We start from the raw sequence: 26,083 nt of genomic DNA on the forward strand, positions 1-26,083 counted from the left end.
ACATACACACAATATGTGGCAATGCCTAACTTAAGAGACCACCATGCCATATAAAACAGGGGCTTATTTCCTCATATTCTTTCTTTCTATTTATTGACAGCCATTTTCCACTGCCATTGTATCAGTCAGTCACTTAGTACAGTGAGGTCCTTACACAGTTCATTTTTTAAAACCCATGAACAAGGTGGGACTATCAGAAAAATATATGACCTCACAATACATTACATTCCCAAATCATCTGAATTCTCTGAAGGACACATGCCTGAATTTATTGCTTATAAACCCATCTAAAGGGTTTCCCTCTTCTGCTAGTTTGTGTGTTTTTTAAAGATCCTTCATGGAAGATTTCTTGTCTTTGTTGTTGTTGTTGTTGCTTGTTTGTTTTTTCTCTGTGTTATATATGAATCAAATTTTAATCCTCTTACACACTCCACAGCACTTTCAAGGAATTCTTCAGCAAAGCCATATTAGTTCTTGAATATTTTGTCATGTGTATCCATATGACTAAAAATTCTACAGTTTCCAAAATTCCAAGGTTGGACTAAGTGATTTTCAATTCATTGCATGATTACTTGCATCTTTTTTTTTTTTTAGTTGTGTCACATTTGTAACTTCTTATTACTCTAATACAGTGACCAGTCTAAGTGATGCATCAGAGTGAAAGGTTTAACGTTTTTCTTCTTGCGACAGCTCAGAGCTCTTGCTTGAATACTAAACAGCCCTGATGCTTTGTTGTTTCTTGGTCTTTTTTTTTTTTCCTAAAATCTCTTCTACTGTTACTTCAACTTGAAATAGTTCCTCAGGCTCAACCACTGCAAAAGAAGTACTTGTGCAATGGATTGAGCTTTTCCACTATGCTGTGGAATGCTTTTTTCAGCATTACTCCCCTTGAGCACTCCTTTTACACTTTGAACATCAGTTGACCCCTCAGGCTCTCTGGCAGGTTTCTGATGTCTTTGAAAATGAATGTATTATTTAGCTCCTATGGCAGCTAATAAACTTATGCAGTTTATTTTTTTCTCAAAGTAGTCTTTGTCCTGTCTTACTGCAGCTTTCTATTTAATGATTTGGTATTCCATTTTCTGAAGTTTTTCTTCATAATTCTCATTTACTTTGTCATGTGAACATGCCAAAATTTTCTTCCTTTTTTTTTTTTTCCCTTTTTTTGCCATTCATTTTTAAGTCAGATTTTTTTGGATGTACATCCATTCCTACTACATATTTTTAAGGAAAGCAAGCTGGAAGATCTGGTTATGTCATAACACTGTGACCTGGTCTGCAGTGTCTGTAGATAAATATAGAATCACAGAATGGTTTGGGTTGGAAGGGACCTTAAGGACCATCTAGTTCCAACTCCCCTGCCACGGGCAGGGACACATTCCACTAGACCAGGCTGCTCAAAGCCCCATTCAACCTGTCCTGAACACTTCCAGGGATGGGCAACCTCTTCTAGTGTCTCACCACCCTCATAGTGAAGAATTTCTTCAAATATCCAATCTAAATCTATCCTTTTTCAGTTTAAAACCATTACTTCTTGTCTTATCACTACACTCCCTAACAAAGAGTACCTCTTCTGCTTCCTTGTAGGCAGTTTCCTTGTTTAGGAACTGAAAGGCTGCAATGAGGTCTCCCCAGAGCCTTCTCTTCTTTGTATTCTATATTAGAATATAAATATTATGAGATTAGAATACAAAATTAGAATAATATTTTACATTAGAATACAAATTTCTGAATTAGAATATTTTATATTAGAATACAAAGGTCTGCAAGAACCTGTAGAAAAATGTCCTCTGTTAAGGTTTGCTGTAGATGCAGTGATGTAGTCAAAGACAAATGAAAACAACTTGATTATATCTAACTTTTAATTTGTGAGATAATGAGCTTATTCTTCCTTATTGCCCAATTTAAATGTCACACAGATGAGTTTTTCTTCTCTGTTGTATACCTGTGATATTATTTGAAAATAAGTTCCTTTACAAAAAGCTCATAGATTCTATGTATTTCTTTCATTTTTCTGTCATAATCTATTAAAGAAAAAAAAAAGAGTATGATCTAGGTGGCTGACTGAATATCACTCTATCACTCAGTATAGAATTTAGGAGCAAACATTTTGTTTATGGAATAAAGTAGCTGAAGGAAGAAGAACTGCAGCAAAAAACACATGTCAAGACTGGTAACATAACAATCAGACAGAGTCAAGTGAGACCTTTCCAGAACAGAGATGACGAGGGACACATATGAATCTATACATTAAATAAAGTAGAAGCAATATGTTGTGTATAGCCTTTCAAATAAACACTGATGTGTCAAAGAAATGCCCAACCTTCCCAGTAACTGCTCCTCCTAACAGAAATAACCTGTTATGTGCTGAATGAGATTTAGTGCTCAGGCCAAAGAGAGAGGGCTTTCTGAAGTTTGTTACTGGCATTATCATGCTGAGCAATATATGCTGGCATATGAGCAATATATAAATGTTTGTTGATACTGGTGAAAAAAAATGCTGGAACCATGCTTCTTAATTCTTAACTCTGAATTACAGAAAAAAATAGCAAAATTAGAAACTTTTAATGTCATATTTATTCATTGTTGTTCTTCTACCATAGTACATTTGACTGTGTATTTCAAGACTGTACAAAGACTGTTGTTAATGCTTAACACCCATTAACAGACTAACCCATTTTAGTCAATAATTTACCCCTCCTGCAACCAGAAATCAGATATATACCTTGAACATGAGCACAGAAATAAAATACTGATAGATGTTCTGAAACAAGAAGTAAAAATAGATAGGAAAGTAAACTTAAGAAAAAATAAATAAGCATGTGCATTATGAATGTGACTTTTGGTATTGTGTATCCTAATAGTGAAAACAGATCCTATAACATTGCTGCTATACTAACTATGAAGTAGATGATAAATAGAATACCAATGTTGTGTTACTGGACAGTCCGGGAACAGAAGGGGTTATATCAAGACATGGTAAAAGTCACCAATGGGGTATAAGGTGCTACTGGTAGGGTGCTCAGTCCTACAAACAATACTGCAATGGTGCTTACTACCATGGGTAATCTCCCAGGGCCAGATGGTAATGCTACAGGCACTGGCACCACAAGGAGATGGCTTATGTTTCCTCTAGTAGCTGGTTTAGGTGAAGGCACAGGCCAGAAGATACTCTGGCTGCTCTAAGCTGTATATCAGATTTACAAAGGTCTGATCCAGGAAGCTGTAGAGATTTGATCTATGTCTTCTTTTCTTAGACCCAATTCTGACACATCTGCTCTGGGATGAGTTTGGATTGGGAACTCTTACAGAAACAGTGGATAGACAAGTATATATCTGCAAGGGAAAAACACACCTTCTCTGTGACCCCCTTTGCAGCAGCTTAGATGCCAGAACAGCTGAAAGGCAAGGAGGTAACAGACTCACTGAACAATGGTATTATGCAAGGTAGTAAGCACTATGTATGTTAAAATCTATTCTAAATTTGAACTTCATGTTGGTAGGAAAATGGGGACAAGTAGTAAAGTGCAATAACTTGTACCCATTTGTCAGTCAATGAAAAAAAAAAAAAAAGTGGTGAGAAGGCAGCCATGAGGGAAGAAGCAGGCTTACACAGTCCTCTCCACCCACATGCTCATATGCTCCTCATCTTCCCTGCTAGAAAATGTATATATGCTGTCGGTATTACACAGGCCTACTTTGTTCCAGATCTAATGACAGTTTTGCCTGAATGTAACCTTCTTTAAAAAAAAAAAAAAAAAAAAAAGGCCCAAACAAACATGCAACTATGACAAATTGTTGAAGTGTCTCATCTACAAAAAAACAGTGAATAACATAGTTAAGAGGTGGAGAGCCCTCTGTAGCCATGCTATGCTCATCAGGTGAAACGTTGGATTTAACAGTGTTGATAACTGCGTACCTAATATGTACATCAACTTAATCTTTTTTCAGAGGGTTCACAATTTTTCCCATGAAAAGTATATTGTTCTCCAAAGTTATGACCATTAGGAAGGGCCTGTTCAATTTAATAGTAACTGGAACAGACATAGGCACAATTTCCATGCCTGTGGCAGCTGCTGCTTCGGTGCCAGTCTCATCCACCTTCACCACAGCCTGATGTATAGCCTGTGAAGAAACAGACATGTTACAAGTCAATGGGGTACAAAACTAGTTACCTAAACAAGAACTTGAGCTAAAAGTCTGTGAAGATGTTAGTAAGAAATTATCATTAGAAAGCATGGTTTTCTTAGCCCTAGAGAGAAAAAGCTCAACTCTGAGGTAAGAACATCTCTCTGCTCACAAAAACTTTTGCTTTGTTTCTTTTCCCATTTCCTGTTGTCTCTAATGCAGATCCTTGGAGCTAGAATAAAACTTAAAAGAGAGCAAAATCACATTTAATTGTCTTTGACAAGTTTGTATAGTTGAAGAATTAACATGCAGTATAACACAATGAATAGCACCCTGAAATTATATTTTTTCCCATGTTCCTTAATGTCTTTGAAAAAAAAAAAGGGAATAAAAGAGGGGGCTAGAAATGGAAGACAATGAATTAGGATCTCTGAATGTCTTGATTTTGCAAATTGAAACTTACAGAGGAATGTCTAAGTTTTAGTTTCCAAAATCAAGGCATTCACAAATCCTAATTCATTGACTTCCACCTGCAGTTTGTTGTTTTTCTCATATTAGACAATGAAATTGGCACTGCCTGTTAGCACTGACTGTCAACTTTAAACTGTCTGTATCTTGAAGTATAACTTATCTGTAGCTTTTGCCTGAGACTGACACTAATGGAACTCATTGCTCACAGGCTTGAAGCCAACTGTTTTCAGGAACTGCATTTTCCTTTCTCCCAAAATGTTTAAAAGCAAGCATTGTTTTTCCTCTCCCCTTCCTACCATAAAACACAAGAAATGATACATCCTACAGTCCCTTTTTACCCCCAGACAGGCAAAAGAAGGTAGACATAGAACCGTAACAACACACTGCATGAGGGCACCAAGATGTGGGGAGATGATAACTTGGTCTTTTCTGTTTTATAAGGCGGTACCAGCAGAAGAAAAATGACTCCTGGATTAAAAAGTTATGGACTTGTTACCTGCTCCATTGCAATGTGAATGACAGCCCAAGTAACACAGGTGAAATACTCCGTATGTCAAATTCTGCCTTTTCATGTGAAGTGAATCCTTCTTATGTGAGTTTTGCATCATGAGTGTTTAAAAAGAAAGTGATGTGAGCATCAGTAACCATGGGCCCATAAAACAAAAAGCAGTATGACTTACCTGGGAAATTCTGTGCTGGGGCTGTCCAGTGATCCCAGAGAGATCAGCCTTATCAGTGAATACATCCATGATGCCCATTCTATATAGCATATTTTTTAGGTTATACCTCCCATAAAGAGTGAATTTCGGAAGATAAAAATTTGCTGAGCTGCCAGAAAAGAAGCACAAGAATATGATGAAGCTTTTGGTCAGATATCTCAGTTTAACAGAGTCCTGAGACACAACTCATTTTGCTTGCAGGCTTTCTCTAGCCTAGGTGGGAGATTATAGAACCGTAGAATGGTTTGGGTTGGAAGGGATCTTAAAGATTACCTAGTTCCAACCCCCCTGCCATGGGCAAGGACACCTCCCACCAGACCAAGTTGCCCAAAGCCCCATCCAACCTGATGATGAACATCTAGGGATGGGGCATCCACAACTTCTCTAGACAACATGTTCCACCCTTATAGTAAACAATTTCTTCTTAATATATAATCCAAATCTACCCTCTTTTAGTTTAAATCCATTCCCTCTTGTCCTACCACTACATGCCCTGACAAAAGCTTACCCCCCTCTACCCCCCAGCTTTCCTGTAGCCCCCTTTAGGTACTGGAAGGCCACTTCCATAAGGTCTCCCTGGAGCCCTCTCTTCTCTCCAGGGCTGAACAACCCCAACTCCCTCAGCTTGTCTTCATAGATGAGGTGCTCCAGACCCTTGATCATCTTTGTGGCTCTCCTCTAGATTCATTCTAATACTTCTATGTCCTCCTTGTGCTGGGTGCCCCAGAGCTGAATGCAGCACTCCAGGTGGGGCACATGAGCACAGAGTAGAGGGGGAGAATCACCTCTCTTGACACGCTGGCCATGCTACTTTTGATGCAGCCTATGATATGGTTGGCTTTCTGTGCTGCAGGTGCACATTGCTGGCTCATGTCAAGCTTCTCATCAACCAACACCCCAAGGTCCCTCTCCACAGGGCTGCTCAATCCACTTATCATCCAGCCTGTATTCATGTTTGGGATTGCCTTGACCCAGGTGCAGGGCCTGGCATTTGACCATATTGAACATCATGAGGTCATGAGTGGCATTAATTAGGGGAGAAGAAAAGGTTTATAACAATGTTGCAAGACTAGTTGAGAGGCTAAGGTCTCTAGTCTGCAGAGTGAGCCAACACAACTGTACATATGTACCTCTTTAATGTTCTTCATCTGACATTTTCAAACGTTAGTGATGCATTGTGCATTCTGCTGGAAAGATCTTAAACATGCCCCATTACTGGAGGATGCAGAGGTTTCACCTTGTGAAAAAGATATTCTTTCAGGTGTTCCAGGCTGGACACAGAAAATCCAGCACATCCAAGTTCACTGATCACTTTTGAAAGAAACGTCGGCCTTGTAAGTTTATCATATAAAATCAAGGACAGAGAAGATACAGCAGAGAAGGACAATATGTGGCTGTGATTGTACAGATGACAAAATAACAAACAAAAGCACTTTGACAGAGTCCAGCTACTAAATAGATAATTATTTATCTGTGTCAAGTCTGCTGAGTTACTCAATGCTATTTTATTTTATTTTGGAAAGTGACTAGTTTGATGCTTTCAATAAATTAATAAGAACCCCATATTTCTGACTAATTTCTTCCTTGATCTTTCAGTAAGGATCTAACAATTTATTTTCTAAGGTTAAAAGGAACATCTACAGCTAGAAGCAGCACTTGAGTTAGAGACAGTGATGACAATGTTGATTGTAGGTACTGTTTTCTGGTCAGAAACCAGGAAAACTGTCCAGGATTCCAGGGCAAGGAGAATGTGGAACAGTTAATGAAATTTGCCAAAGAGCAAGTCATCCAGTGGGCAGGTGGAAAGTGAAGGGCTCATACTTTCACAGCACAGCATCTCCACAAATCTAATGCAAAGTCTGGCTGGTAGTCAAAAATGAGAGTGCTAGTGGATTGATAACGGCTTGCTGATCTCTTCTGCTTAATTTGTGATGGCACTGATTGCTGTCTCAAGTGAGGACGCAACAATCATTGCATCATCTGTCTATCTATTACATAAAGACACTCATTTAAAAGCCCCCACTTGCTTTCATCATGCAGGAAAGGGAAAGCTGTAGGCATATAGCAACAATGTGACTGGACAGGAAGCACCGGGATATACTTTCCAGAAGAGAAAGGGATATTTTCTCCACAGTTCAACCATTAAATAGATCTAAGCTGTCTGTACTCAGCTGTGTCAATACCTTGGCACATTTGGAACTCAACAATAATGAACAATGCTCCTCACAATACTTCTGCGAATTGTGTCAACGTCAGTTTGCAGGTAGAGAAACAGGGACAAAAATAACTTGCCACAAACTGTTACATCATTCCACATCCTACCATCAAACCCATTTATTGAGACATCCCACAGACTCCAAAGGATAGAAAAACTGCCATCAGTTGCTTTGAAAACTACAGGAAAAAGGAGAAGTCTGTCTCAGTTTGCGGGAGAGAGCTATCATGATGAAAAATGGGGACCTGTGTGAAAGAAGCTCAAGGTCTTTGGTAGAGTTGTCTTTTTTATAATATAAGTTGTGCGCCTATTCATCTATTTCAGTTGGGGTGGGGGGGGGAAGGACTGGGAGGGGAAACATAAAAACTCTCATTTGTATTTAGCAAATTTTTTGCTAGTTTTAAAAGCAAATTGTGTTTCTTTGGCAGAAATGATTCATAAGTAACTTGATTCAGCTTCTGATTTGTCCTACAGTGATTTTAGTGACCAACCACATAGCTGTTCCCAGGAAATTAAAAACTGTGAAGCTGCACTGAGAATCACACATTATTCTTCTTTTTTTTTTTTTTTTCCTCCCTCTGGAAAATAGTTCAGAATTCTTTGAAAAGTTTTGACTGTGAATCAGGGTTAAGAGTATGACACAGTTTGACATATTAGGATGTCATTTGCAACTTGAAAACTGATAATTTAAAACACCATTTTCAAATGTGAATGTGTGAAGGTCTCTTACATGACATATTCATAAGTCTGAGGAACACAGTGGCTTAATTTTATAAAAGTTTTGCCTACGCTCGTACACATATTTTGTCCTATCAAAGGCTACTTCTACATGTGAAACTAATGAAGCAGGAATCTAAATTTTACATATATATATATATATTTAAAGCATATGAACTTTCTGTCTTCTACTCTCAAAGTTACCTTGAAACAAATATGTATTAATACAATATCACCTTCTTATGTCTTCAGAGAGCATGAATACATTGGCTCCGCAAAGTCAGATGCTCTATACACTTATCACTTAGTTTTATCCCCACAATGGGCAAATGGAAGGTGCCATTTCAGCATTTAATGTGTGATTACCAAAAAATGTACGGAGAGAAAGGAAGAAAAAGCCAATAAAAAAGCTGAAGGAAAATGGTAGTAGTTGTAAACAGAAGACAGAAGAAGATGACAGGAGAGAAAAAAAAAAAGGTAGAAGAGGTATTAAGACAGAAAATTGGGGGCTATAGTTGAAAATAGGAAATAAAATGCAGGATCAGAAAAGTCCCATAGCAGTGAAAGTTTCCACTTCATGCAGTACTAAATTTAAAACCACAGGAGCAGCAGGGAGCCAAATTTCAGCTTTGGTCAGTGGGAATTCTTCCACAGATTAAAATAAAATTAAAAATAATATCCTGATCTGTATCATAGCCCAACTGATGGGCTTCCTTGCCTACTCTCTGACCCAAGAACTGCAGAATTTTACCTTTTTGAGACTAATGTCCTCCATCTTGACATACGTTCACAAGACAATTTTCTCTCCAGCTTCCTCATTCTTCCTTGATCAGGCAGAACAAAAAATGCTGAAGCACCTCCTTTATAATCCATTTGCACAACTGTGGAAGACAGCTGTTCATCATAGCCATGCTTGAACAGGCCCATTCCAAACATCATTGGGACTTCAACAGCCTTGTTCCCATCCACAAAGAATTTATCCTTTTTAGTGTACTTTGGGTCAAATGGTTTTTCCCATTCAGCTTGAAACATAAGAGACAGAGTTATAGGATATTTTGAGCACATTAAACCATAGGACACATTCATAGAGGTAGAAACTGTTACACCTGGATCAGCTTGAAAGATAAACCAGTTTGCAACAAGCACTTGGTCTTACTGAATACTCATAATAGTTCAATAGCAAGGAGACTGTGATGTACAAAACCCCCTCATTTCTTTCAGCAGGGTGGAATGTACTTAATTTAAATTTGTCACCAAATATTCTAATATATAAAGGGATGTGTGCACTTTTCCTTCAAAACAACAGTTTTAAGGTGCCTATAAAGCCCTCATATGATGCAGCCTTTAAACAGGAGCTAAGAAGAAAGATTCTCCCTTTTGTTTGTTCCCACCAAAGGGACTTGTGAAGGGAGAAATGAGGGTTAAATTCTCTAGAGAAATAAAGAGATTCAGGTTACTTCCAGAATGAAGGGTTTCATATGGCACTTTACCTGATTGCCATTAAAATCATGAAGAACCTATTCATATGAAACTGCTGGGGTAAAAAATAAAATAAATAAATAAATAAATAAACTACAAACATTAAATTTCCAAATGCTCTTCACTTAGTCATAGTGAAACAAACTGTCTACATTGAAACTCTAAAGGATTATTATTGGGGAGAAATTTCTGAACTGAATTCTAGATACCCACCTCATCCATTTCAGAGGCTGAGCTAGATATAAAAAAAGGAGGAAGAAGGTTTTTGTTTTTTTTTATGGTGCTTGTTTGGTTTGTTTGTTTGCTTGCTTTTTGTTTCATTTTTAAAGAAAGAGGCATTTCTCTGTAGTAAATTTTGCTTTGAATAACAAAGGTCACCTTTGATCAAGTTTAGTGGGCAAAAGCAGAATCACAATATTAAATCAAGTGCCATTAAGAAAATCATGAAACAAGATGCTATTATTTTTGATTTGTGTTTGAACAATGATTACTAAGCAGCTTAGTATGAATGAACTTATCACGTGCTGTCTCTACCATCTGTGGAATAGACATGAACAGCACTTATATCCTACTTTGAAAAAGTGAAATGAGATTTAATTAGTGCATGTCTTGGGCTACAAAAATATAAATTGACAACCATCATTACTCTTAAGACAAGACAATTTACTGCTTTCATGTTTCTTCATTAGTAGTGACCACAATAACACAGCTCTGAAGTTATTGGCTGACTTGCTCTGAAAACTTCCCCCCAAAATGAAGACTTCTTTCATCAAATATGTAACAGGCAGGACTTCTGCCTTGATAAGGTTTAAGGAAAAAAAAAAATGTATCAAAGAAATGTGAATGACACAAGTCCTGAAACACTCCAACAACCTTTACACAATGCTCAATTTAGGGAAAACATCCACTGATTTCAAAAAGAGCTTTGCTTGATTAAAAACCGTGGAGAATGTTAGAATTTAACACACAGGTTTGAGAGAGATGATATGCAGTAATCCTCTCCTCCTCTTTCATAGGAACTCTCATTCCTTACACTCTCCTCTTTCTTATGAGGTTACCTTCTAGGATGGCACCTTTCTCAAATGCTTTACAGAGTTCAAGTGGAAAAATTAACCTCACTGTATGATACTTTGTGGTGATCAGCTCAACTAGGGAATGATAAGGGACCGGTGTACTGTGGTAGAATAGCATGTCCACTGGCTGAGAACCAGGAAAACGTTTCCAGACTTCTGTCCTTAGGGAAGGACTTCTAAACTAAGTTACACCACAAAAAACAGAGAGGACAGTCACCAGTACTGAGCAAGGAAAGCTGTAATGTATATAGAGAGAACAAGACTCCAAAAGAACATTGATAATATGAAGTTTCTCTGGCTTTTTTCCCCATTGTGTATCAAACTTTCCCTCTTAGAACATTTGAGGTTTTACTAAATCTATTGCTCTGTCTGCAAACATCTTTCAGCGGAAAAAATTGTCTTTTTTTTTTTTCCCCTAGTTTTGAAAGACGTGACATATGGTACTTAAAAACCTCTCTTGAAAACATTATTTCAGACAAACTAGTAATTATTCAAGAGAATTAAGAAACACTAGTCATCTAGATTCTAAACAGCTTCATTTAATGCTGGCCAAACCTTCAGAGATTAACACAAGGAACAGGAGCACAGATGAAAAGTAAAAAAATAAAAATCTGATTATGAGTTACTTTGGGGGAAATTGTCATACTGAGGACAGAAATGGAAACACCTAAGTTAATAGTTTTAAGAGAATATAATTCCTAATGCATGCCTTCTCCATTTCAGTTTAAAAGCTTAACAATATTTTTAGCAGATAAATTGCATAATATTATTTTTCTGAGTGTAATTGCTTTGTTTTCAGAATGTGATAAAATGCGTAAGAGAGAGGTTTGAAAGAACTAGAATAGAATTAGAATAGTTCAGTTGGAAAGGACCTGTAAAGATTGTCAAGTCCAATTTTCTGACTACTTCAGGGCTAACCAAAAGTTCAAGCATATTATTGAGTGCATTGTCCAAATGCCCCCTGAACACTTATGGGCATGGGACATCAACCCTCTTTCTAGGAAGCCTGTTCCAGTGTTTGACAACCCTCATGGTACAGAAATTTTTCCTTATATCTAGTCTGAACCTACCCAGGTGCAACTTTGTGCAGTTCCCTCACATTCTGTCGTTGGTAACTAAGATGAAGAGATCAGCCCTTCCTCTTCTCAGGAAGTTGTAAAGAGCAATGAGATCACCTCTGAGCCTCCTCTTCTCCAGATCAAACATCTCAAGTGTCCTCAACCTCTCCCCATACAACCTGTCTTCCGTCCCTTCTACCAGCTTTTTTGTCTTCCTTTGGATACATTCAAGTACCTTAGCATCCTTTTTATATTGTGGAGCTCAGAACTGCACACAATATTCAAGAAGAGGCAAGACCAGTGATAAATATGGCAGAATAGTGACCACCTGCTAGCCCCATTCATTACAACACTTTGAGCTCCACCATTGAACCAGTTCATCACCCAGTGTAGCATGAACCTGTTTATCTCACAGTTGGACAATACCTTCAGAAGGATACTGTGAGGGACAGTATCAAAGACCCTACTGAAATACAGGAAGATTACATCCACTGCCTTCCCTTCATCTGCTAAGTGGGTGACCTTATCAAACTACTAAGGCAGGATTTTCCCTTCATGAACCATGGTGACTACGCCTGCTAACAGCTTTGTTCTTTAAATGACTTTCAATAACACTCAGGACAATCCTCTCCATGACTTTTCCAGGCACTGATGTCTATCATTTCCTGGGGCTTCTCTCATGCCCATCTTGTAGAATGGTATAATGGCCAGTCAGCAGAGACCTCTCCAAACTCCCAAGACCTTTGGTAAATTGTTGAGAGGGGTCCAGCTATAACATCCACTAACTTCTTCAGTGCTCTTTCAGTACACTGGGGTGCACTTTAGGCCCCACAAACTTATGAACATTCAGCTGATAGAACATGTCCCTTGCAATTTTGGTGACCACAAATGGAAAGACCACCGGTTATGAAGCTTAAAGTCTACTCTCTTCAAGTCCAGGATGGCAAATCTGCTGACCTTTTTTTCCCATGACACCAAAAATTTTGAACTCAACTATTTCATGATCACCGTGGTCAAGACAGCCACATACCATCACATCTCCCCCAAGGCCTACAGAATCAGCGAATATGATATCAGTGCTATTATCCTGGGTGGGTGGTTGATAGTAGACACCCAAAAAGACATCTGCTTTGCTATCCATCCCTATAAAACCTCACCCAGAAGCTCTCTACCACATTATTCCAACCTAATTTCAGGTTGGAAATTAGGAAAAATTTCTTCTCAGAAAGAGTAGTTGATCTTGAAGGTTTTTTTCCAAACTTAATGATTCTATGATTATCCCTAACTACAAGGGCTATACACTCTGATCTCTTTCTTGCGTACAGCGCAACGCCTCCTTCTCGCCTACCCTGCCTATCCCTCCTGAACAGCACTCCATCCCAGCACTCCAACTGTGGGACTCGTCCCAGCAAGTCTCACTAATACCAATGATATCACAGCTCTAGGAGAGGACCAAAGCTTCCAGTTCATTTCCTTTGTTCCTCATACTGCACGCGTTGAGATATAAGCATTTCAGATGTGCTCCTAAAAAGAAGACACAGTATCTGTTATTAGATAACTGATTAAGCCTTACAACCTTGCTTCTCTTCTTCTCATTAGAGCAGCAGACTGAAAAGCTCTGGGAAGATCTGTAGACTGTATCTAAGCAGACTGCATAAGTTAATTAAGAAAAACAAGCTTATTATCAGAAAGCTTGTATTTGATACTGGGGGGGAGGGGGGAATCCATTTCTTCACTGGAAAATATTAGGATCTGTAAATCAAAAAAAAAAAAAAAGGTTGAAGACCTATGCCTTTAGACACATCAGCACTACATCCACACTATTCTTGAAGGCATAGTGAAAACAGAACATCAGTGTGAAACTAAAACTATTTTTACACATTTAGCTTTGGATACATAACTATACTTAGTAACTGCAGAAATATTGAGTAAATGCAAGGCTTTGCTTTTAGGTAACATCTTGTTTTACTTTAACAGTGTTCTTTGAATTTATCTCCGAAGTTGTTAAACCAAAAACCCAAAGTGGAGAAGAAAAATGCCTTACTAGAAGAATAAATCTTACTAGATTGTAAAGGACTACATACCTTACTGCATAGAAATGCCTTCCTGAAAGTACATTTCACTTTTTATCGGGAAAGAAATGTATACATTAAAATATATAAGGAAAATATGCCTTAAATTTTGCTAAAAATTATCATCAGCATTAAGCAGAAAATAATTTCCAGTAGCTTTGTTTATAATTAAGCATGAATGAGGACCAAAAGGAAAACAAGATATGATTCCCTGTGAGAAAACATATTGCAAAAAAAGGTGATGAAGTCCAAGACTGACCTGAGGAAATAATACATGAAGTAAGAGAATAAGATATGTATATCTTACCGTTAAAATAAATATAACTAATGAGGAGAATTTCAGTAAGTGGATCAAGGTTATTTATGAGGTCCCTGATTTTCCCATTGGTTCTTCCTGCTACATATTCATTGATCTTCATCTGGGCTTGATTAGCCCTCTTGAAGTTCATAGGATAAGCTTCTCCTTCATAGAAGTTTCTGAGATTATTTAAAAATTTATCTTGTGGTTTCAACTGGTCAAGCACAAACAGGACATTTCCCATATTCAGCTGTAATGCCTCATTCTTTCTGTTTACCATTTGCATGAGTTGACGATAACCTTCATGTATTTGGTTTTCAGAAATTTCACGTGGGTTAAAACTAAGGACCCTAAGAATCTGTGTCAGAGTGTCAGATCTGGCACCGAGAGTCAGCATTGCAAAGGCAGTAGAGATGCTCAAGGGAGAAAAGAAAATATTCCCACTGTTTTCACGAGAAGAAATCTCCTTGTAGAAACAGCATGCAAACTGACAAACGCTGTTCCCTACAGTCTGCTGCAGCATATATTGATTTTCTTGGCCTCTTTGATTTTGGTTTCTTACACCTTGGCGATTAGGCTCATAGAGATAACTGTTGGAATGAATCCCAACAATTAAAAGGCACAGGAAAAACAACAGCTTCATGTTTGTATAAATCTGTAAAAGAAGAAAAGAAAAATAACACTTGGCTTACAGATCTTTTTACCTCATGTTTTCCAATAAGTCAGCCCCTTCACTGTACAGAGTTGGCTTAGTACCAGTGATTCCAAGCCATTTGAGTTCAGAGATACCAGCTTTCCATTTCAAGGAAGCAGGCTTTTGAATATTACTCAATCTACTGAACAAATTATGAAAGAATAAAAATTAAAATCAAAGAAAAGTGAAGTAATATGAAAAGCACCCTCATTACGGTTAGGCTACATTTTCTTTGAAACTGTTTTTTTTTTTTTCTTTTTCTCTCCCCAGAGTTCTGTTTTTAATGTGGTTTTAAGTGATAAAAAAAACCTGTAAGTCAAAAGTAGAGGTCTATAGAACAGAGGGTAAGGGAGCCATTCAAGCCTAGTCAGTTAAATTTAGCAAGATGAAAATAAATAAATAAATAAATAAATAAAGTGAAAGAAACACACAGTATTCCTCCATTGTTACAATCAAAATATTACACACATTTTTAGGTAGGCTATGGGTAAACATATAGGCAGGCACCAGAGAGAAAGTAAATGCACTTCTTAATGAGGAAGTGATGAAAATTTACAGTAATTCCATAAAGCTTGAACAAATAAGCACTATTTAAAAACAAGCACCCAAATAAACTTCCATGTAACTAATGAAAGAGAGAAATCTGCTTTGAGCAATTAGTAAATCATCAAGACCATTGAAAGACAATATTGTTTATTAAAAAAGGGAAAATGAGTTAAGTATGCAGAAGAACAAATGGAATCAAGTGTGCCTGCTGCATGCAAAGTTTCAGGTTTGTGATTGAAAATAATCAATAAAACAAAACAAACAAAATAAACAGAGGAAACACCTGACCAATCATGCTTTTATCATCACAAATCCAGTGAGAGGTGATTTTAGGATAGAAGGCTGCAATGGCACAATGTGAAGATGAATGAGTGAAATCTAGAGGAACAATACTAAAAGATACCCACAGAACAGGAAAGCCTTTTCCAAAGTAGCAAGAAAATAATCCATTCACATCTGTAGCAATACCTTTAACTCTAGAAATTAGTATTAATGGTACCATAATTAGTTCAACAACTTTTGTCAACAGACAGAAGAAAGTAAATATGTGGAACATACCTAGAAATCCAGAACATCCTCCTGTAGTATATTGCTTTACCTACATAGTCTTTAATAAAATAAAATACTCCCTACAGTAAAATAAAAGGATTTTGAAATGGAAAACCTAAGCTAGGTTTCCAAATCAGACATCTGTCTGATTTGCAATGTGAAATGATATTTAGACTCTCATGCCTTGTAAAATCATATTGACTTGTTGAATCTTTACCAGCTCCCACCATGACTCTGCATTTGCATTCTCTACTTTCCTATGTCTTGGTTCTCCAAAATTCAGTGAATTCAGAATACAGATCTCTGCTTTTATATATTGAAACTCTTTGAATATCATGGTTATAACAATACTACTATTGCTAGGAAGAGCATCTGTTCCAACCTGAACCCCTTGCCGAACCACTTTCAGAAAGTTTGTTTTTATATCTACATGGTTAAAACTGTACACTGATTTGTTTGTGACCTGCTCCACTGTCACTCTTATTCTAATTCTTTTAGCCTTTCACTTTATCCATTTTTTTTCCTGAGATCTCTAGAATCTTTAGAAAGTAATACTTAAATCCCCACTTCTGCTTCATTTCATGCACCATATTTGTTATTTATCACGCCCTTACTTCATTTAACTCCCTCAAACATTTCAACATGTTTTCCAAAAGAGGATTATGCTATATGAATGTGCCCTTACAGAGGACATATCTTTTATATTAAAAAAATAAAGTAATAAAAAATGCAAAAAGCTTTAAAATGCATTTTGAATAAGAAAATACAATTTATCAACTGATTATTTAGAAACAGTTGTAACAGTTGACAGTAATTCCACAGCAAAAAAAATGCATGACTTACGGTACAGTCAAAAGGGTCTCCTGTTGTGTTCGCCAGGTCTGCACAGGTCCTTGCTCAGTTGTTTATGCTGCTGAACACAAAGCAGGGTATCCTCTAGTAAAGGTTAAGATCATCTAAGGGCTGTGACTCACACATTATAATTTTAGAGATTAGGCAGAGCAAACAACGTTGAAACTAGTTTTACTGGACACCTAACTTTGCTGAATATATGTCTCATGTGACATTTTATTATTCATGAATATCTGATCGCCCTGGTTAGATTCAAACCAATTTTCTTCAAACTGAACCTGCTGCTTGTTAATATCAAACACTCATACACAGCTCAATTGCCAAAATCTATTTTTTCTATGAACAAGAGAGTCACCAGAAATAGTAATCAGAGTGATAGATCATGAACACAACTTCCAATGACTATAGCATTTCTGCCACTAAGGCAAGGCAAGAGAACAATCTCTTGTGTGTGTGTGAACTAGCCTGTTTGTCTCCTGCATATCCATGCCTGGGCATGATTGTCTCCAGATGATCTCAGTGATGGTTCTAATAGTTGCAGGGCTTAAAACACTGTTTTGCTACATTAGCAAATGCAGCCATAAATGTACCTCACTATCCACTCCCACATGGAGAAACTGCTAGCAGTGTGAGCTGCTATAGCAGCTCCGGGGCCACTTGCACAGCCGTGTGCCCAGGTGAAAAGGAATGCAGCCAGGATGCCATTGTATGCAGGTGATCCCAGTTACAAGTATGGCCTAGGGACAGGGGGTGGAAGCCTGGGAACGTGGGTGTTGAATAGCACAAGCCTTTAGACCAGCTTACTATCTTGTGATCTGGCATGTGGGGAGCAGGCCCCTCTGATCATGTGCCAAGTTCAGCTGGGTCAGATCAGACAGCCTGGTATCCTGAGCTCAGCCCTACTCACTACAGTAATCTGTGACTGCTGTGGCAAGCCAGTGGGAGCACAGTGACAGCAGTGTTGAAGGAGGAACCTCTGGAGATCATGTAGTACAACCCATTGCTCAAGGCAGGGGGATTGATGCTTGCAGGGAGGTACAGCAGTTTGCTCAGGACTGTGTCCAGTAGGGTTTTGATTGTCTCCAACGACGGAGACTCCACAATCTCTCTGGGCATAATGTTTCAGTGTTTGAGTACACTGACAATAAGATAGGTTTTCTCACATATTTAAATAGATTTTTTTCTATCTTAATCTATGCTCATTGAAGCTTGTCCTGTCACTGGATGCCACGGAGAAGAGGCTGGCTCTTTCTATACTCCTCCCATCACCAATCAGGTATTTATTAGGTGAGATCCCCCCAGGCCTTTTCTTCTCTGAGCTAAACAGTTCCAGAACTCTCAGACTCTCCTCATATGTCAGATCACCTTTCTTGACCATTACTGGAATCACTCCAGTATGTCCACGTCCTTCCTGTACTAGGGAGCCCAGCACTGGTCACAGCATTTCAAATGTGTGCACAAGCAGAGGGGAAGCATTGCCAGTCGTGAGCTGTTGGTGATGATCTTCATAATGAAGCAAGCATTTCAGGGCAGGGATTAACCTTTACTACACACAAAATAGATTGAGTGCTGATCTCAATGGTGTTTCTAAACACCATTAAAATACTAACCACAACAATAACTCAGTAACATTTTCTGGGAGGAAAGATGCAACCAGTGAAAGTCGTTGATGATTACCATTTATCAAGCAACTTGTAGATTGGAGAAGAAAAAAAAAAACACCTCTTAAACAGGTTGTGTATAAAGTAAACTCTGAGAAATAGAAGGCTTTGCAGTTGTATACTGAACTGTCATATAATTTATTCTTTTTATTCTTTAGGTGTAATACTCATGTGAAAGAGTACTTAATATATTATTTTCAATGTTTCTAGTAGAGTCAAGAATCTCACCTAGAACTAACTTTTAATAATGGGCTGCAGCTTTCACAGTGTTTGAAAACTGATTTCTGATGAAGAAAGGAAGGAAGCCCAATTAAATACAGACGCCATGCTAATGACAAGGTGACAGATGAATGACTAAGCTAGATTTGAACACACCTAGACCACACCTCAGGACACTTGTAGGAGAAAGCCTGCTAGTGGACATGGAAAATCCTGTCCTACAATTGGAAAGAAAGCAAAGAAAACTGATACAGGATCGACATATATATATGAAGAATGTGAATCTTTTGACACTAGTACTAAAGAAGGTCCAAATCTGTTTATCACATCTTTCTAGTGTCAAGCTCTCAGAGAACTTCATATAAAGGAACAGTTTCTAACCCAACTGTATAATTTCTGTATTTGATGAAAAAACTGCAACCACAAACAATTATTTATATCTTTATAATAAACAGAACACTGGTTTAAAAAGAATTCAGCCATTTAGTTCAATTTCAAAGACTGGGGTATTCCAGAGTAATGATGAATGTGTTGAAGATGTGATATTGATAGTGAAAGAGGAAATTGCCTCATCTATACTTGGAACTTTTTAAAAAGTGCCCACATTTCCTAACACAGCTAGCACTGAATTGTTCATATGTGATTAAGCACCTGCTGGTAAAATTTAGTGTAAATACATCTATTTGAAACAAAGATATTGAAATCAAGAGGTTTATTTATGCAAAGGTCTTCTCTGCTATACCCAGCAACCACTGGTAGCATGAGTAGGGAATTCTACTTCATAAACAAAGCCCCAAAGCCTCCATTTAGCCTGTGCTAAACCACAGATACCAGGTGTGTATATACTTTCAAAGGGACAGAGGAATCTCTTAATTTGTTGTCCCATTGAAACTAAAGCACCATAATTAAAAAGGGAGGCAACAGGGACTGGAAAACAGATTCATATTAAGTTGTACTTTTCTGGAACTGTCAGTACTTTCTCCAGAAAATTTAACAGATTGAGAGTATACAGCCTGCATAATCTGTATGGTTACACCTAATTTAGTACACCTAGTTCCCTGCAACAGCAAAAATACTGCCTTTTAAAAGTGGTTCAGAGCTTGTAGGATTTCTCAAAAATGATTGCTCAGGAGGTAGAGCACTGTTAGTGATGACCTACAGAGATAGAAATCATTCCAAGGCATCTCTGTTTAGTTTTGGGATTTTCAACAATCCTTTTAGTTCCTACCATTGCACTGTTCCTACCATTACAACAAACAGGATGAGGAATTCACCAAGACTGGAATAACTTGGAGTGGGCTGGCAATTCCAGAAAGCATACAGCTATACTGTTGCTGGTCCCAAAATCATCTGAAGTGTTTGTCTATCTGGAAGAAAACATTTAACCATAAATTAACCATAAATATCTTGAAATGTCAGAAAGCTATGGCAGATCTCTATCACAGGCTGGACAGCATCATTTGGGCTAGTCTCACCAGCATTCAGTGTTTGAGTACAGTAGAATGGATTTGCATACACTAAGCTGCCTTTAAAAAATGAAAGGGAAATAAAAAACAAGCAATAAACAAAACAAATAAACTAATTAAATAAATAGAGGCTGAATTGTTCTCTCCTTTCAACATCTTAATTATATTTCCAAAGATCTTGCTCAGTCTTTCCCTCTCTCTCATCTGCAATGGAACAGACAGCAACCCACGTATGTCCTCAGGATCCTGGTCAATATCTCAGCTTTCAATCTCCTTCCCCTCTAGAGCCCCTCTTCTCCAGAGCCCCAGATTCAACGTCACATGCTGTCCTCATTTACTCTCCAAGGGCCTATCTAATCACAAATAAGTAGACCCACTTTATTCTTCAGCATTCCTTAAATATACTTACTATTACCTAACCTATCACTGTGAATGCATGGATGTATGTAAGTCTCATAATAATAGCTTTTCTTGAATTAGGTTGCTATCCTCAAACCTAGCAGTGTTTCTTCAGAAATGGGAACACCTTTCAGGAAAAGGATAGAAGTGGCTGTGGTTTGGTAGCTCTTCTCCCTCCTGCCTCGCTCCCCACCTCTCTCTTTCCCTGGAGAGGAAGGAGGGAAGGATCCCACTCAGCTTCTCCTGACATCCCTTCTGCTGAGGGTTCAAACGTTCTGACTCAACAGAGCCATACTGTACTCCTGAGCCTACTCTACTCTTTTAGCCGTTCTTGCTTTCCTAGCCTGAAGTACGGGCTCCAGAAAAGCTAGCAAGAAGAGTAAGGCAAAAATGTTGGACAGGACAGGCCTCCTCAGTGCAACACCTCTCCTCCTGAGTTAGAGGGCAGTCTCTCACACTCAGCCTTACCCTGAAATTCAGTGAACTTTCAGCCCTCTTTTCTTGTGCCCCTTCAAACGTCTCACGCCATATCACAAGCCCTCCACACAACACCTTTCCAGTCACCACCTCCTCAAATGACTTCCTTCCAAGTCCCCTTCAGCTCCACTAACACCTCTTGCCCTCGCCTCCAGCATCTCCTTTAGCACCAAAGAGGCTACAGGAGAGGAAAAGAGGAGACAAAGAGGTGAGGACAAGAAGTAAATAGCAGTTTGTCTCAAGAAAGCTGAAGAACCATCACTCTGAAGAACTCTGGTGTTTATTTACTGTTCATGGCTTCTCTTCAAAGCCAGGGAATTGTTTCTTCTTCTGAATTAGTTCCCATCTACCTCAGCAGGTTCTTCAGCTATTTATGAGTTTCCTGCTACCAAGGAAAATTCCTTTCCTTTTTCTCCTCCTATGCAGTCTGTCTTACACTTCATAACTTTTGCAATTTATATGGCTTGCCCTTACAAATTTTCTTTGATCTGTCTTTTATGAAATTATACTGCTTTTAGGTTTCTGCCTGCTGAGAAAATTGGCATAATTCAGTTTTTCTCTTAGTTTCAGCCATCTAATTGTCTCAAAACACTAACACCTTGAATATCAGACATCAAGGTTATTGACTTTCTGTGGTCAGTCCTTACCACCAGCTCTTAAAATTTTAATTAAAAGAGGAGGCAGAAACACTATAGAGAAGAAAATCATTCTATATTAAAATGAGATTCACAGCTCAGCACAAAGAAAAAAAAGTCAATGTTAAATTAACAAACCATAAACATAGACAACCATCCCAATAATGTCTTCAGTCTTGTTTTTCACTTCCTCCTCCCTGGACTGATCTCCTTTCTGCAAGGCATTATGTCTCAAAATACACAAAACTAAAGAATTTTATGTCCTACACAGATAGAGAGATTAACGACAATCCAAGCTGTACTACTCTAGAAACATGTACATGAAGAAAAAAGAATGTTTACTCTGGCACCAGACACTAACACATTTTCATCAATAAATTTCAACATGCTTCATATTGTCAAAGGTACATCAACATCTGTTTTGTAGAGAACATGTAACCAGCAGCATGTTTGTTGTCAGTACAAACAACAGAAACCAGGAAAGAGGATGACAGGACAGTTGTCGGAACAGATATTGTTTGTTTTATGGATTTTTTTTTTGGACAAAATCAAGTTCAGGTTCATTTGGCTAAACGCTGGGCTATCTAAATACTGCTGACTACCAGTTACCTAAATATTCAGACAGCAGGTGTAACAATTTAGTTAATTCTTATGACGGCTGGGAGGAGAACATAAGAGATTAACATAAACTACAGCATACATTCTCAAGGTTTTCCAGCTAGACATGCAGTAAGACATCAGAGGTTGTAAACTGAGGAGGGCAACTAAGCAGTCTCAGAAAGTAAGTACCACTATCCTTCATGTATGACTGAAACATGGAAAGGAGAATTTTCATTGTGGGATCAAAGGGAAGACAAAACTAAAAAAAGAAAATAGAGCTGTGAGAAAATAGGGTTGAAAAGCAAACTTTTCCATTTTGGGAGCTAGTCCTAGAGATTGCTATGCTGTGCAACAGATTACCTGATGGCACCAGAACTGAAAGCAAGATAAGTGAGGCAGACAACACAATGCTGAAGTGGTGAAGACTTCTAGAAGTCAAGCTAATTATGCTGCTGTTGTGCTACTGTTCAGACATGACAACTCAGCTCTGCACAGCATATTGGTATGCCATACACTCATGCCAGTTTATTCAGAACAAACTTAGGTGTCTAGCATGACTTAACATTGCACAAACTGATCACTAACACCAACTCTCTCATCAAAAGCAGCACAAAACACCCACAACTCTGAGTGGAGTTCAATATGCACAAAAAGCTCAGAGAGCTGAGAATTAGCCATAGGCAGCAGTTCCAGCATTGCACTAAAGGAAGTTGCATGGTCCAGAATTAAGCTGGAAAACACAAACGGTACCTTGCATACTCTGTTTCTGACATGCCTGAGAATCCAGAGTGTTAACAAAAAAGTGAGGTCCAACTAGAAAGACACATCCTGGGAAGCAGCATGCATCAGAGTGCCAAGCAGCATGATTCCACTGTTTCTGATATCTGACCTACCCCATCCAGGATTTCCTTAGACACATCTGTGAACAGCTGCTTTGCACAGTGTAGGCAAGTTCTGGGAAGTAAGCAACTCTGCTAAGAGTAGCACATGATGCATCTTGTGACCACGAGCCCAAAGCAATACAGATGTTATTATACAATAAATAGATAAATAAATGAAAAAGAAACAAAAATGTAATCAATACAATGCTTTGGAAGAATTTACAAACCACAGCAGCTGTATAGTACAGTAAGATCCTCGTTCTTTCAGAGTAATTCAGAAATGTCTTTTCACTAGGCAACATTGCACCATAAGATGAATTACTGATAATTAGAAGACAGAGGTCATCGCTCATTTTAAATTGGATCCTGGTGCACAGACCCACGTGGAGATTAAAACTCTGAAATTACAACTAAAGAAAAAGCTATGCATAGTGGAAATCGAAGAGGTAAAATTCAAACTTTACACCAACAAGCTGGTGTACACACAAATTGTGTGAATTAGAGGTATAGATAAATAAATGGAGGAGAAATAATGTATTCTTTCCTGAAAGTAGAATCTGTAAAAACGTATCATACCCTTGGTCTCATAAATGAAGTGAACTGGAAAGGGAAATAGGACAGAACAACTGAGAAAAAAAAATTCATTGTGTCTCCTAGAACAGAGCTCTCACTGGAATACAGATTAGATCTGAGAAGTGACCTCTCAACCAGACATACTTCAGACTTAAATAAACATACTTCTTAACAGGACACACTTCATACTTCAGCAAGCACTTTGTTCCCTTCTGGGAAGATGCAGGTGAAGATTGTTTTGTTTTGTTTTTTCAAATGATTATTTTTCACTTCTGCAAAATAGTCTTTGGGTGAAATACTGCAGCTGCACAGGTAGTTGTTCTATTGGTGCATTGCACTGGGCCCATTGTTCAGCAGACACACAATTTCCAGCTACGCTACTGCAAATATTTGCAGTTGTATTCAGAAGGCTAAACTCCATTATCTCCATTTTGAAAGAGCAAATCAGGGTTTGTCATATGCAATATTTAATTTAGCAGAAAACAGACAGTAAAAATGCCTTTAATGTCTTTAAGCTACAGTCAAGGGAGCTGTAGGCCTGCACAATTCTAAAGAAATTAAATTGTTTATTTGGGATCCTGGCTGTGTCCATCACTTCACACTCATGATGAAAATCACAGTTATAAAATGATCATAATGAACATGTGTTCAGTGAGCTAAGGAAATCATCATCCAAGCATGGACTTTTATGCTGAGGATTAAACACCTTCAAATTCTGAAAGGAAGACAAACAAGGTACATAGGATTTGCATCTTTTCCTGAAAAGGCTTCTGTTAGGCAATGTTGACCACAGTCCAAAGAAAATGAGCTCTAAGACAATAAACAACAAGAATCAATAGTCCTGGTACTGGAAGAGGGAGCTATAGGTCCAGAAGGCAAAGCACATCAGAGATTTACTGAACTTGGTCAGTCCATTTAACTGCTAAACTGCTTCTGGGTGACTGGAGCTATCTACAACATCACTGCATGGCTAATATATTTGAGGTGGGGATAAAAGGTGCTGAAAATTGTACCCATAAGGGTTCAGCTCTGTAGACACAGATAGTATGGGGTGTATCACTGGAGAATCAGTGTGAGCTACCACTTGTGGCAATAAAAGAAAAGGGAATTGCCTTCACCTTAATGGCCACATAACACACATTAGATGGTATATGCTCCAAATGATTCAGCTCAATTGTTACACAATTTTTTATTTCTATTTTTTTTTTTTTACAGTAATCTATGAAAACCTTCAAAAGCTAAATATTCCTTTAAACCTTTTGGGAAGCAGAGAGATTGTAAGTGTGTCAACACTGGACATGAGAATGTAAGTTGGCTGAAGATGTTCTGTGGAGACATGATGGCACACCAGTGGCACAGTGCAGACACTGTGCTTCTCACTTCAGTGCTGGAACGAGGATTCAGTATCCTCACTTAAGGCCATTGCTCCACAAACAGCATGCCCTTTGTCAGATCCTGCACGCATACATACTGCATCACCAAGCTGGGCACGTGGCACCTTTAGCATTCAGCTCCTCTATCTGACAAGCATGATACAGAACAGCCCACCATGTGGCACATCTCTGGTGGAGTGACATTCAGGATGAATCTTCTCTCCCTGTAGAAGACTAACACATGTGGATACCAGAAATGTTGATTTGCTATGAAAAAAACAAAACAAAACAACAACAAAACAGCACCATAAGGGGAAAAGACATACTTTCTAGAGAAAGAAAACAGCAAGTAGCTTTGTTTTTCTCAGGTCATAACCAGACCGAGACCTCCTACAGACATGTGTCCCTTCTACCTCTTCAATCAATCTACAAGCCAGTCGTTGAAGACGTGTATATATTATATATATGTGTGTGTGTGTGTGTGTGTATGTATGCATTTTTAAAGTTGCTTAATAATGGGCTGTGGCATGAAAGGAAAGAAAAAATTAACAGTTGCTCAAGAGCTCTTAATTGAGGAGACACTTTGTAACAGCTACTAAAGCAGGAAAAGCTTTGGCAACCATGGAACACAAAAAATACAAATGAACTCACATTCTGGATTGGTCTCATACTGGCTGCTGCTTCCTGGAAAGAGCTTCATCCAAGCAAGCTAATGACAACAGGAGCCTTCCTCCCCAGTTTCAGTGGGATCTGGATCAGGTCCCTGCTGCAGTGCCCACCACACCCCACCACTCTTCCTCACCATCTGCAGGACAAACTGCAGGCTCACAAACTGTTCGTGCAATGGCAAAATGATGCCAAAACTTTATGTTTGCCTCAGTTTGTATCACCTGATGCAATCTCATGACATTATCTCTAAGTTCCTGCA

The 26,083-nt window shown here is 38.3% G+C and overlaps 1 protein-coding gene across 2 annotated transcripts in view; it reads right to left on the bottom strand.

The window, feature by feature from the left end:
* Nucleotides 1-1,779: 1,779 nt before the first annotated feature.
* LOC118244484 (serpin A3-4-like) overlaps nucleotides 1,780-26,083 on the bottom strand; it is a 29,987-nt gene continuing 5,683 nt past the window's right edge. Inside the window, exons 1-7 of one of the 2 annotated variants that reach the window (XM_035539507.2) lie at nucleotides 20,026-20,043; nucleotides 18,908-18,969; nucleotides 16,863-16,929; nucleotides 14,240-14,885; nucleotides 9,002-9,272; nucleotides 5,280-5,427; nucleotides 1,780-4,125 (exon numbers count right to left, since the gene is read on the bottom strand). In XM_035539507.2, coding sequence (XP_035395400.1) covers nucleotides 3,937-4,125; nucleotides 5,280-5,427; nucleotides 9,002-9,272; nucleotides 14,240-14,873 — 1,242 coding nt within the window. In that variant the 5' untranslated portion in view covers nucleotides 14,874-14,885; nucleotides 16,863-16,929; nucleotides 18,908-18,969; nucleotides 20,026-20,043 and the 3' untranslated portion in view covers nucleotides 1,780-3,936. Of the gene's footprint in view, nucleotides 4,126-5,279; nucleotides 5,428-9,001; nucleotides 9,273-14,239; nucleotides 14,886-16,862; nucleotides 16,933-18,907; nucleotides 18,970-20,025; nucleotides 20,044-26,083 lie in introns of those variants that run through there. The other variant, XM_035539506.2, reaches the window with a different exon arrangement.

Source organism: Cygnus atratus, chromosome 5 (genome assembly GCF_013377495.2).
Source record: "Cygnus atratus isolate AKBS03 ecotype Queensland, Australia chromosome 5, CAtr_DNAZoo_HiC_assembly, whole genome shotgun sequence".
Lineage (NCBI taxonomy): Eukaryota > Metazoa > Chordata > Aves > Anseriformes > Anatidae > Cygnus > Cygnus atratus.